The sequence below is a fragment of the Centruroides vittatus genome, unplaced genomic scaffold, assembly GCF_030686945.1.
Source record: "Centruroides vittatus isolate TY-2023 unplaced genomic scaffold, ASM3068694v2 contig_927, whole genome shotgun sequence".
Taxonomy (NCBI): Eukaryota; Metazoa; Arthropoda; class Arachnida; order Scorpiones; family Buthidae; genus Centruroides; species Centruroides vittatus.
Genome location: NW_027122613.1, coordinates 2,802,294 through 2,815,221, shown reverse-complemented (window position 1 = coordinate 2,815,221; position 12,928 = coordinate 2,802,294). Strand labels below are relative to the sequence as shown.

At 36.6% G+C, this 12,928-nt stretch overlaps 2 protein-coding genes across 2 annotated transcripts in view; one reads left to right on the top strand and one right to left on the bottom strand.

The window, feature by feature from the left end:
- LOC136984761 (transcription termination factor 4, mitochondrial) overlaps nucleotides 1–12,928 on the bottom strand; it is a 62,354-nt gene that overhangs the window by 41,801 nt on the left and 7,625 nt on the right. The gene's annotated exons all lie outside the window — the stretch shown is intronic.
- The window catches only part of LOC136984760 (uncharacterized), a 50,322-nt gene that overhangs the window by 34,852 nt on the left and 2,542 nt on the right, over nucleotides 1–12,928 (top strand). The window contains exons 13-14 of the mRNA XM_067281872.1: nucleotides 2,528–3,160; nucleotides 5,401–5,475. Of these exons, the coding sequence (XP_067137973.1) occupies nucleotides 2,528–3,160; nucleotides 5,401–5,475 (708 nt within the window). The remainder of the gene's footprint in view (nucleotides 1–2,527; nucleotides 3,161–5,400; nucleotides 5,476–12,928) is intronic.

The window sequence follows — 12,928 nt, the reverse complement described above, 5'->3', positions numbered from 1 at the left end:
GCAATTATTTGTTGTGACATCATCAAAATGTAGGCTGCAAATTTTTGGCTCTCAATGTATAATACTCTTGATTTTAGTGATGTCTTGCACCTGTACATCATACTTTTCCTGTTAACAAGAGAGTCATGCCAATCATCTATTTAACTCTGTTCTGCAGAAAATTTTTGAATTGAAATAACATGACTTCTTGTCCAAACCAAAAGTTTGTATATAGTTAATTGGGGCCTCTGGCTTCTAAGCTTTCCATATCTTGTCTCAACTTTTATCTAACTAACTCTGTTCTCAAGATTAAGGAAGGACAGACTGCCAAACAGACAAACCAGTATGGATTTATAGGTCTGCAATTTTAAAATTGTAGCCCAAATAGTCATTTTTGGTACATAGTTAACATTTATATGAATTTGCACATATAATATATTTATGAAAATTCTGCTATTTAGAGTAGCGTCATTGCTAAGCCACAAAATTCATCATTTTCAGTACTCATCACCTTAAATAAATGTACACCTTTCACGGGTCCAACAGAACATTTAATTCTATAATAAAAATGTTTTCAATCCCTTTGAGAGATTTTCTTCAGTTATTCTTTGCAAATAAACAAATGAGAAAATTTGAATTTAAAAAGAACAAAAATTTCAAAAAAAGACAGTTATACATCTAACGGTAACAAAAACAAAAATCCGTTCTTAATAAGGTTATAACAAAATGCAAATAACAATCAATAATAATAATAGCAAGCGTGTACAAAAACACCCAAAATAAAAATAAAATTAAAACGGAAATAAATCAAAGTGGCGCTGCGGTGCCGTGGAAACTACATCAAACCCTTTTCATAAAAGGATTTCCAGGCTGTGGATAAACTGTCAGTATCTCTATGATTAATGCATTGTGTGGTGAGCTGCGCCTTGTGTATTTCGATTTTTTCTAGGTATCTCACTGCTTGTGCCAATCTTGTAGGTTTAATAATCACCGCCTTATCCCAATGAACCGTGACCTCCTGCTCCTTGGCGAATGCCGCTAGGATTATACTATCAATGTTTTTATTAACTGAGTATTTATGTTTCTCGATCCTTTTTTTTCAAATTTCTCATGGTAACGTCTACATATACGAGGTCGGAGTTGAACCAATTATCTTTCAAAGGTATAGAGTATACTCCTGTAAGGCTATTGGATTTATATCTTTCCTTATCATTTCTCAATAGCCTGTATACTGTAGGATTATGTCTATAAATAATCCTGAGGCCCCTCTTTCTGGCTACCTTCCTAGTCATTTGGTTTAAAAACGGTATGTAATTAAGCACGATTCTTTCTTTATGCTCAGATTCTTCCATCCGTGGGCTATGCTTTTGGAAGGCTTTTAAGACTGCGCTTTCTGTAACCTTGCTGTAGCACAATGTCCCATACATAATCTAACTTTCTATACGTATCATATATGCCGATGCAGTGTGTGTAAACCCTTTTTATCCACGACCTAAAGGCCGCTAACTTTATGTGTTCCGGATCCGATGAAATTCTAGGAATAATGTACGGCTGATAAACCGGCTTACGGTAAATACTCGTTATGATTTGCCCATCCTTACATATAATCTTTAAGTCAAGGAAATTAACTTGATTTTCGCTTTCCTGTTCTAGCTCCAACGTAAGGCCATAAGGGTTCCTGTTGACCAAGTTCATAAAGCGGTTTGTACTCTGCTTATTCCTCCACAAAACGAAGATGTCATAGACATACCTTGTGTAAACCAAAATATCTTCCCAGAAGAGGGGTAGGATATCGTTTTCCAATTTACGTAACACAAGCTCGCATATTAAAGCCGATGTGGGGCTATCCATCGGAACCCCACATTCCTGCAAGTATGTCTTTCCTTCAAAGCCAAAGAACGACGTATGGCAAATCAAATGAGCTAACTCTAATATGTGCTTATGATGCTTCAATGGATTCTCGATGTTATTGAATAAAAAATCCCTCAGTTCACAGAAACAAGGCAGTAATTTAATGGATGGGTACAAGGCCTTGTAATCCAACACAGTCATCCATTCATTATCCATGAACGCAATGTTCTCCAGCTTGTGCAGCAACTGTATAGAGTTCTTAATCAAAAAAGGGGAGTCGATGAAAGGTGTACATTTATTTAACTTGTTATTATACAGTTCCAGTAAGCATTTCTTTATATACTCATCACCTTCTCAGTCCACATTAAGTCAAGTTTGTGGGACTCTATTGTATCACCAAGCATCAGAAAATTTGTGACTTCTAGCTAGCCTATAAATATAAAAGAAAGTAATGAACAATATTTTGTCCATTGTTCCACGCAACTATTTTTATGTAGTTATTTCTTTCTTGTATGTGGACAAAAACCATAATCTCACAGATCAGTAAAAATTGCTATTAATTTTTATTAGTTTCTGTTGTTTTCCTAATAGGATAATAATAAAATATTTTAAAATTAATAGGCTATATTAAATTCTTAAATATATTAGTATTATATAGTAATTTATTTTGTAATTAAAAATTTTATTTTTGTACTAGATTCTAGAAAGGCTATAGAATTTGGTAATCAGCTAAATTACACAGCAATTGGTTTATCATTTAAACGGAAACAGCTGAATCATTATCGTAACCATCACATGTATAACAGTAACTCAAGATATAAGCAAACTAATAATGCTAAATATAAGTCATATGAACTTAATCATCATCCTGACTATTATCAACATCATTTACCAAATGATGAATATTTTAAAGACTCAAGATATCCATTAAACAGTTATGCAGAAGAACCTGTAGATAATGATGATTTAGAAAATATAAACCAAAGAATATTTAGTCCAGAAGATGAACAGACATATAATCAAAACCCAAGTGCATATTATCCAAAAAAGTATAACGATTATGATAAGAATGGACCAATAGATGATTATAGATATGAAGAAGAAAACAAGGAACCTGATAATGAAAATATGAAAAATTATTATAGTAAAGATGTATCAAGCAGATCTGAAAATAATTGGAAAGGATGGTATAATGAGGAACATCCAAAAATATACCATAGAGGACAAAATAGACACAATTATTGGAAAGAAAGACGACCTTATCGTAAAACAGAAGAAAACGTCAAAGAAAATTACAAAAATAATTCACCAAAGCAAAGGGCCAAAAATGGTTTGTCTTCTTCAAATATTTTTTACTTTTTATAGTGAAAGTTGTCTAGTTATTACAGTAATTTAATAAAAGTAAAATAAATATTGTATTTAATGGAATTAAAAAGATTTATAGTCAAATAATTTACTTCATAATAAATAAATAATTATTTTATATGAATGAACATACCTAAGTTATTTAACTTATTCAATATAAAATATTTTTAATTGCTTAATATTCAACTTATTATGTGAAATTTTGGTTTATATTTTTCCATTTTTGTAAATTTTAAACTTACAAAAAGAAAAAATAATATTCTTCATTAAGCTTTTATTTTTTATTTAATTATATCAGTAAGCATTAGTACAGGAAGTCAGACAGTCCTTGACTTTCAGATCTTTTCCTTCTTCATGGTCCCTTTGGCTATTGTTTTTTTGAACATAAAATATATAAACTTCTTTAATAAAATGCAGTCTTAAAGATTTTATTTTCAGTGGGTCTCTAAGTTTATCCAGGCTTAGGAAAAAATTCCCAGCTCACCCCTCTTTTCCAACAATTTTGGCTGAAATTATATGAAGGTACAAATTTAATGTACAAAAAGTAATTCAGGATATCAAAATGTGATGTATTGTGAAAAGTGCAATTGTGCCCGATTACCACTAAGGTGATAATACAACAATATTGAAACAGTAAAAAATGAAATAACAATAAATTTATTGAGATAACACAATACACAATAAAAGCGATTCAGATACCAACTCTAGGGCATTTGCCCAGCTCTGCCCAAGAACAAAAGGGTCAATCTGTACAACAAACAAAAATGTTCTCACGTTTACAATAATAAAAACAAGGGTACAATATTTATTACAAAAATTTACTTTTTTTTAAAACTAACTTATGCCTAAAAGTGTGGAATAGGAAATTAAGATAGGATCAACTTTCCTTTCTCTATTCTCTTCTTTTGTTTCTGAGATAACTATTTTATTTGATTCTCGGTGGGATTTCATTCTTTCTTTTTGGGGAAGTTATTATACACCTTTTTTTCTGGAGATAACAGAGAATAGATTATCTTAAGCCTTACAACTCTGGTGGCATGAAACTTTCAGAAAACGCCAAGATTCTTCACTATGGTCCAGATCAACCTTCTCTCCACCATCTCCCTCTTGTCTCAGTTCTCCTCTCCCTTCTCCAAAATACCGTTACTTCCCATTTTGGGCCCAGTTAGGCATTTACTCTCCCCACGGAACAGTTCAGAATGTCAATCAACAACCAAGTGAAGTAGAAATAAAGGGCAGGAAGAGTTCTAGAAACAGGAAATGATAAGAATTGAGGACAGAAACCACAATCTAGAATATTCTATAACTTAAAATTATGGTGTACAGCCACAGTATGAAAGAGTGAGCTGTCCAAAAGCCAAATAATGACTGTTTTCATATATATTGTATTTGCTGAAGTTTCCTTATTAAGGATAAAAGTGGTTTTTTTACAAAATTTATTATTTATACCAGTATATGGTAAGATAATGTTTCTTGTGAATATTTATTATTATAATAATACAACATGTAGGAATTTTCAATCATTTATTTTATTAAACATATACAACAATTAACTCTCTCATATCAAATTATTCACTCAAAAAACTCATGTATTTTAGTTTGATTTGGTATAACTCTTTGCAGAACAATTTTTTAATTTTGACTTTATTTCATTTTAAATATCTTTCTTTCCCTATTTCTGTGACAGTTTTAAGAAAATTTACTGATACATTTTGTAACCAGTGTTTACTGAATAAAAAGATTAACAGAAATCTTTAGTCTTCATATAAAATCATTTATATATATATCTGATATGACGATTCTAGAATGAAGATGAAAAATGCAGTTTCTTCCCTTGTTTTAACATATTTGAAAATGCACCATACATTATAAATTTATATAAAATAATTCTATTTTTTTGTTCTTCTAAAAGAAGACTAGACCAATGCTTAACTTGATGCAGTAACTTTATTTCATTTTTATAATGATATGCAATTTTGAGTGTCTATAGCACTCCTATTCAGTTTACAGACACTTGAAAAACATATCACCGTAAAAATAAAATATAGTTGTTGTATTAACTCAAGCATTTGTCCTGATTTCTTTTAGATAAATAAAGAAAGAAAGACAAACAGTGAAGTTCTTTATAATTAATAATAAAATAATTTTGTTTATATCATTTAATTACAAATTTTTAATAAAGTTTATTGAATAATCTTTTTCTAGGAAAAGTATGGAAACGATTTAAAAAACATGTGGGTCCTCATGATGCTGGAGGCATTCAAAGAACAATTTCCACAGGTATGTTGATCATTTATAAATATATAATCTTAATAAATGGTAGATTAGTATCATATGTTTAAAAAATGTATAATGAATTTCATATTTTATTATTAATACTATCTATTTGCAAACTTGAGATGATTATAATATTACTTATCTGTAAGGTTGAAACTCTAGATATCGTAACATTTCTCTGTTGATTATTTTATTGGTTTATACTATTAATTTTTTAAGCAAGGAATTTTAGTTTATCTAGTACTTTTAAGCTGTTTACATCTATGTAACAATGTTGCAAACAATGTACTGTTACCACTTGATTAAACAGTTTGAACAGGACAAAGACTGCTGCATGCCATTTGACTTTGCTTGAAGGTACACTAAATGGTTTTCCACTTACCTGTCACATGTTGGTTTTTTGACAAACCATCAAAGAATGATACAATAAGAAGTATGACTGTGTAATACACATGTGGACACACTTTAGGCAACTGCAGACAACTCCATGAATACTAGACAAAGTGATTCATTCAAATGTTGTACAAAATGTTATCACAGCATATGGCACAAAACAATGTCCAGTACATCAAAATGATTGTCTCCCTGTTTGCAACAATGGTACAGGCTGTGTGGTTCATAATAAAATTGAAAAATCCCATAAGTTACATAGATTTGGATATATCTCTGTGTATTTATCAAACTGTATATTGATATAGATTTTATTAGTGAGCAGCCTAATCTGATATTATTTAAGCCTCTCATTTCTGTTTTATTCTTTACAAACTTTTAAAAATTGATAGGAAAAATTTGCATTTTTAAAATGTTCAAGATTTTTTTATATTTCAATGAAATATTTTACTAAATTAGGAAAAATTAGAAAATATTTTCTTGTAAGAACATAATACTGGTAACTGAAGATTTCAATTAACTTATGTAAACATTATGAAAAGTATTTCTTAGTATGAAACCAATTCCAATACAAATAATTTATCAAAGTAATTTAAAGTTAGGTCTCCGCAAGCACGTGGTTTGCGGGTATGAAAGGAAGTGGAAATGAATAGTCGGTAGAAGCGTATAGATAAACAAACAAAGGTTTATTAATTACACACACAAAAAGGGGGAAATGATCGCCTGATTTAAACAGGCAAACAGCGTTCTTAACAAAATTAAGGATGACAATAACACTAGGATTACAACAGTAATTAATCGCGAGACTAAAACTAATACGCGATTAAACCTTAAAAAAACTATACAAACATTTACAAGATGGTAGATACCGTCGCCGTATTTCGTGGGACACGTAGTTACGAAATGAGATTCTTCTCGCTGGTTCTTGTCCTTTTTTTTTTCTTCCTGATCGGCTGCTCTGCTTCGAATCCTTTCTCTCGTATCTTCACCGCTCCAGATCCCCGATCCACGAAACAGAAGAATGAAAAATGCCTCGACACGTGGAAGTCATCCCTTTATATCTCCCACCATCCGGGAGCTTTTTCTTTTCCTCCCACGTGACCCTCCAAATAGCCAATCAAAAACCACGGCACAGCAATGACGACAACAGACGGTACGGTACACAACAAAATGGCCGTGCGTTACATCTAAAACCCGATACAACAACATATACGCGACGCGACATAAACGAAAAAACAAACATATAAATAGAACAATCGAACAAAAAAAAAATACATAAATATATACATATAATTAATAGCGGCGAAGCGCTACATATCTCCCCTCGGAGACGATTAACTACCGTAGTGTAGCCTACGGAAGTCAATCTCACGATGCCTTAGGTTGTACGGTCGCTTGCTTATGCCTTCGTCAGCGCTATTCCCCTGCGGAACGTCGTTACCAACACCCTTTACCCTAACATCACTGCTCCTCAATCTCCTGTTCCATCTCCCATCTTGACCCTCCTCTTCATCCTCTATTTCATGATCGCTAGGTTGCCTTTTTCCTCCCCTTTTTCTCTCCCCACGCCTAGTTTTTTCTACCGGTTCACCGTAGCACATCTTTATACGGTCAACATGGACAGTCTCCCTGTCTTTGAAGTTACACCCTTCTACGCAATACGTAGTCGGGTTCACGACTCTAATGATGCGGAAGGGTCCTTTGTATTTATCCGCGAATTTATTTTTCTTCCCCCCCTTCTTTCTCACCCAGACCTTTTGTCCTACTAAAAACTTCTCCAATTTTCGCCCCTTACTCCCGTATTCTCTTCTTTTCTCGTTAAATTTGGTAGCGCGTTTCCCTGCCGACTCCCTTAGAGCACGAAGTTTTGTGATGAGAAACGTCCTACGCTCGTCAGTCGTGCTTTCATCGACGTGTTGTTCGAAATTTGGAATGCGGGGATCTATTCCATATAACAGGAATGCAGGCGACTCGCCAATTGCCAAGTGGTGCGAATTATTATAAGCGAAGCAGGCCGGATAAATCATCTCATCCCATTCCGCCCCTCCTCTCTCCGAGGACTTTGATATCATCTCTATTAGCGACTTGTTAACTCTTTCACATAACCCGTTTGAACACGGTCTGTAGGCTGTAGTAATGTTTCTCTTGATCCCAAGCCACTTACAACAATCGGAGAACAGGGACGAAAGAAAATTCGTCCCCCTATCCGAGATAATAGTTTCGGGTGCACCATAACGACAGATTATTGAGTTAAAGATAGCATTGCTAACCGACCACGCAGTTTGATCTCTTAAGGGGTGAATCTCTACAAATCTCGTGAAAATATCGATCATCACAAGGATAAAGCTATTCCCTTGACTCGTCGTATTAAGGGGACCTATGATGTCGACGGCGATCTTCTGAAAAGGGGCATTAGCCACCTCATTCTCCTGAAATGGGGCCTTTCCCTTATGAATATTGTGCCTCTGACACTTTTCACAGGTCCTAACCACTTCCTCTACTTTATCCTTTAGGTTTCTGACATAATAATGCTTTTCGATGCTCATCATCGTCTTCCGTACTCCCCAATGCCCCGACAGATTATTATTATGAATAGCCTTGATTAACTCCTTGGAAATGTCTTCCCCCACGCAGACCTGGTTGTGATACTGATCGCGCGCCCTGAAATAACTTTGCCTATATAGGCATTCGTCCACTACTATATACTGTGGCATCTTACTCCTTATGCCGTTACCATCAGGAGTTCTCATTAAATCCCGTTTAATAGGTCCAAAAAATTCGTCTCTGTCTTGCGACAAACGTATATCGTACCTATCAGGGATAACAAATTTCGTGGCCCCTACCTCAACGTGATATACCCCATTAACGTTCCTTGACAAAAAGTCCGCCACATTATTATTCACGCCCTTAACGTGCTGCACCTCGATGTCATAATCCATGAGCTCCATCACCCATCTGATTAAGCGATTGCTTCCGTTTTTGATGTTACTAAGAAAGACCAACGGCTTGTGATCGGAGAGAATTATTGTCCTTTGCCCCAAGATTAAAAACTTAAAATGCCTCAGGGCCATGATTATGGCCAAACACTCCTTTTCTATGGTCGAGTAATTAAGTTCAGCCCCCTGAAACCTCTTACTGAAGTAGCCGATCGGTACTAAGCCCCCTTCTCTGCGTTGCTCTAGCACTGCAGCAGCCGCTATCTTAGAAGCATCGGTGTGTAAGAAAAAGGGTTCATTAAAATTAGGGTGTGCTAATAATGGCGGTGTGGCGATGGCTTCCTTCAACTTTTCGAACCCTTGCTGGCACTCCAGACCCCACACAAATTTTTTTCCCTTCTTTGTTAACTCGGTAAGCGGTGCGGCCAGGTCAGCAAAGGACGGTATAAAATTTCGAAAAAACCCTACCGCGCCAAGGAAACTGCGGACACCTTTCACGCTCTGGGGCGCCCTCACCATTCTTATGGATTCGATGTTACTCGGGTCCGGACGTACTCCCTCCCTACTAATTATGTGCCCTAGATAACTAACTTCTTCCGCTAATATCTGGCATTTTTTTGGGTTAAGTTTAAGGCCTTCGCTATTCAGGGTGCTGATGACGCGATCGAACAAATCAAGGTGGTCCTCTAATGTTTGGGAAAACAAAACGATGTCGTCTTGAAAGACGAAGCAAGAGTTCCCTACGAACTTAGCCAAGATTTTCGTCATGACATATTGAAAAAATCTCCCACTGTTCTTACCCCCTTGAGGCATCCGGCAAAGTTGGTATTTGCCCCAAGGTGTGGAGAACGCGAAAACATGCCTTACCCTGGGATCCAAGGGGATCTGAAAATAACCCGCCTTAAGGTCTAGAACCGAAAAATATTTATTCCCATTAAGCTGAGACAATATGTCATCGATCCTAGCCATCGGAAAAACCTGCGTTTTCGTTATTTCGTTTACCTTCCTCAGATCCAGAGTGACGCGGAGCTCGCCAGAGTCCTTCGGAACGACGTGTATCGGGGAGTTCCACTCTGACGTGCTCTCCTCGCAAATTCCCGCCTTCAGGAGATCATTAATTTGTCTTTTGAGGGCAGGCAAGTAGCTGTATGGGATACGGTATTGCTTAACTTTTATCGGACACTCAGACGTCAATTCAAGGGAGTGCACGTGATCTTTGGTCCCCGATAACTCTGAAACTTCGTTAGCCACAGCGTTTGGATACCTTTTTAACACATCAATCACCCTTTCCTTAACCTTCTCCTCAAGGTGATCCAACTTCCATAACTCCGTCTTATCACCTAGCTCAGTGTTTATATTAATGGAGAAATCCCCACTTCCCCTCAGGTTCGTACTATTCACAACTACTCTGATGCCAGTCAGCAGCTCTGGGTGTTGGCAAATAACATCCATGCCGAAAATTAAGTCATAGTCCGTCCCCTTTGGAAAACTCAAACTAGGAGCCTTAACACATACCCTACACCCGTTCTCGAATCTACAATCGATAATTACAGCCTCATCACTTCTCAGGAGAGCACCTGACATTCCGCTTATACAGGAATCATTAAACACAACCCAGTTTCTATTCTGTTTTCTTATATTTTCAGCTAGCTCGTCTCTAATAACGGTCCTTTCCGCGCCCGTGTCGACTAGGCAAGTAACCATGGTACCTAATATTAGACCTTCGATTGTCGGTAACCCGCGTCTGGATAATTGGATCCTCGTGGTCAGTTCCAATCTCACGCTCTGGCCATCTGTCTGACCTCCCAAATGGCCCTCCATTAGTTTAAATGCCTACGCTTATTGCACTGTCTAGCCAGGTGCCCCTTCTCCCCGCAAGCATAGCATCTTCTCTCATTGCTCCACTTTCTATCGGGATTCCCATTTCCCTTCATACATTCTGTTAACGATGCGACCGACTCCGTCAATGCCCGTATTTGACCCTCGAGCTCTGCAATACGGCTGTTCACGCCATCCTCTTTCTCAGAGGACGAAACCTTATGTTCTGAATTCGTGCACACCTCGCTCATTATTTTCCCTTTTCCGCAAGCCGCCTCAATCTCCTCCTCTTCCTCTGCCCTACATATCGCTTGGTCCAAGGTGTCCGGATGTTTTTGCATTACCTGCCTCCGGATGTCAGTGGCCAAACCTCTCAAAAAACACTCTTTCACAGCGTTATCCCGGAGCGTGGCCAAGTTGCTGTTATGAGCCACGGCGCGCGAGAACAAAGACCTTATGCGGATTCCGTACTCACAGACTTTCTCTCCTCTCTTTTGGGCTATTTTTAGGACTTGACTGAAAGGATCTTGTTCTTTGTCCCTCCGATCGAAGCATTTAATGAGACCCCTCTTTATTTCGTCGTAACTCGTGATGCCTTGGTCCCTTAGGTCAAAAAACACCGACAGTGGTTCACCCTTAAGCCTGGCCTGAACCACGGTTACTTTGACTTGCTCCTCCCAACCTGCGAGAGACGCCACGTTTTCCACCGTTTGAAAGAAGCGACATATATCCAAAACATCGCCTGGCGAATTCGTAAAGCATGGGATCATCCCCATGAACCCGGTAACAATAGGGACATTACTGATCCCCTCCATTGCCAATCCGGATGATACTACAGTATGGCTTTCCATAAGGAAAAGAAAAAATTTTCAAACCCGAAGATGTGCAGCGCAGCGACGAATACGTTACACAAATAGTAGGGCCTGGAATGTGCGACGGACTGAACGAAAATGAAATGAGGGGATGTACGCTAAACCGACTATTCACTATCCTGTCGCGGACGCCAATGTAGTCTCCGCAAGCACGTGGTTTGCGGGTATGAAAGGAAGTGGAAATGAATAGTCGGTAGAAGCGTATAGATAAACAAACAAAGGTTTATTAATTACACACACAAAAAGGGGGAAATGATCGCCTGATTTAAACAGGCAAACAGCGTTCTTAACAAAATTAAGGATGACAATAACACTAGGATTACAACAGTAATTAATCGCGAGACTAAAACTAATACGCGATTAAACCTTAAAAAAACTATACAAACATTTACAAGATGGTAGATACCGTCGCCGTATTTCGTGGGACACGTAGTTACGAAATGAGATTCTTCTCGCTGGTTCTTGTCCTTTTTTTTTTCTTCCTGATCGGCTGCTCTGCTTCGAATCCTTTCTCTCGTATCTTCACCGCTCCAGATCCCCGATCCACGAAACAGAAGAATGAAAAAATGCCTCGACACGTGGAAGTCATCCCTTTATATCTCCCACCATCCGGGAGCTTTTTCTTTTCCTCCCACGTGACCCTCCAAATAGCCAATCAAAAACCACGGCACAGCAATGACGACAACAGACGGTACGGTACACAACAAAATGGCCGTGCGTTACATCTAAAACCCGATACAACAACATATACGCGACGCGACATAAACGAAAAAACAAACATATAAATAGAACAATCGAACAAAAAAAAATACATAAATATATACATATAATTAATAGCGGCGAAGCGCTACAAAAGTTAGGTAATCAACTTTCAAATTTAAGCATGTTAGCATAGTGTTTAAGTAATAAATATTAATTTGCAATAGTTTGGTCAAACAAACTATTTACATGTTATAAATTTTGAGAGAACTGTTGGAAGAAATTTCACCTGTTAAAGGCCATTGCACCGATAATCATACACGTCAACAAAAATTATCTTTAGTTTTGATTACTGGTGATTTGGATTTTCAGATTGCTTTTCAATATTTTCGACTGTCAGTTGTGAAAGTTGTATCGGTAGTAAATTCAATGTTAAATAATCCTGATAATAAATGAATTATCCTAATTTTAAATCAAATTTTGATAGTAAGTTTTGTTATTACTTCCAAAATATTAATTAAATTCAAGAAAAAAGTTTATTTTTGTGCTTTTTTTCGAAGATTTTCATTTGGAAGAATGGCTGGTAATTAAATCACTGTCTCTGACCCAATTTATCATGTACAGTACTAACAATTTTTCATAATTATAAGATATCTTTTCTGTAGAAAGGAAGTACTATAAATTGGATTATGAGTAATTATAAAGATTCTTTGGCAAATTAGTCCAGAGAGGTGTGTAACT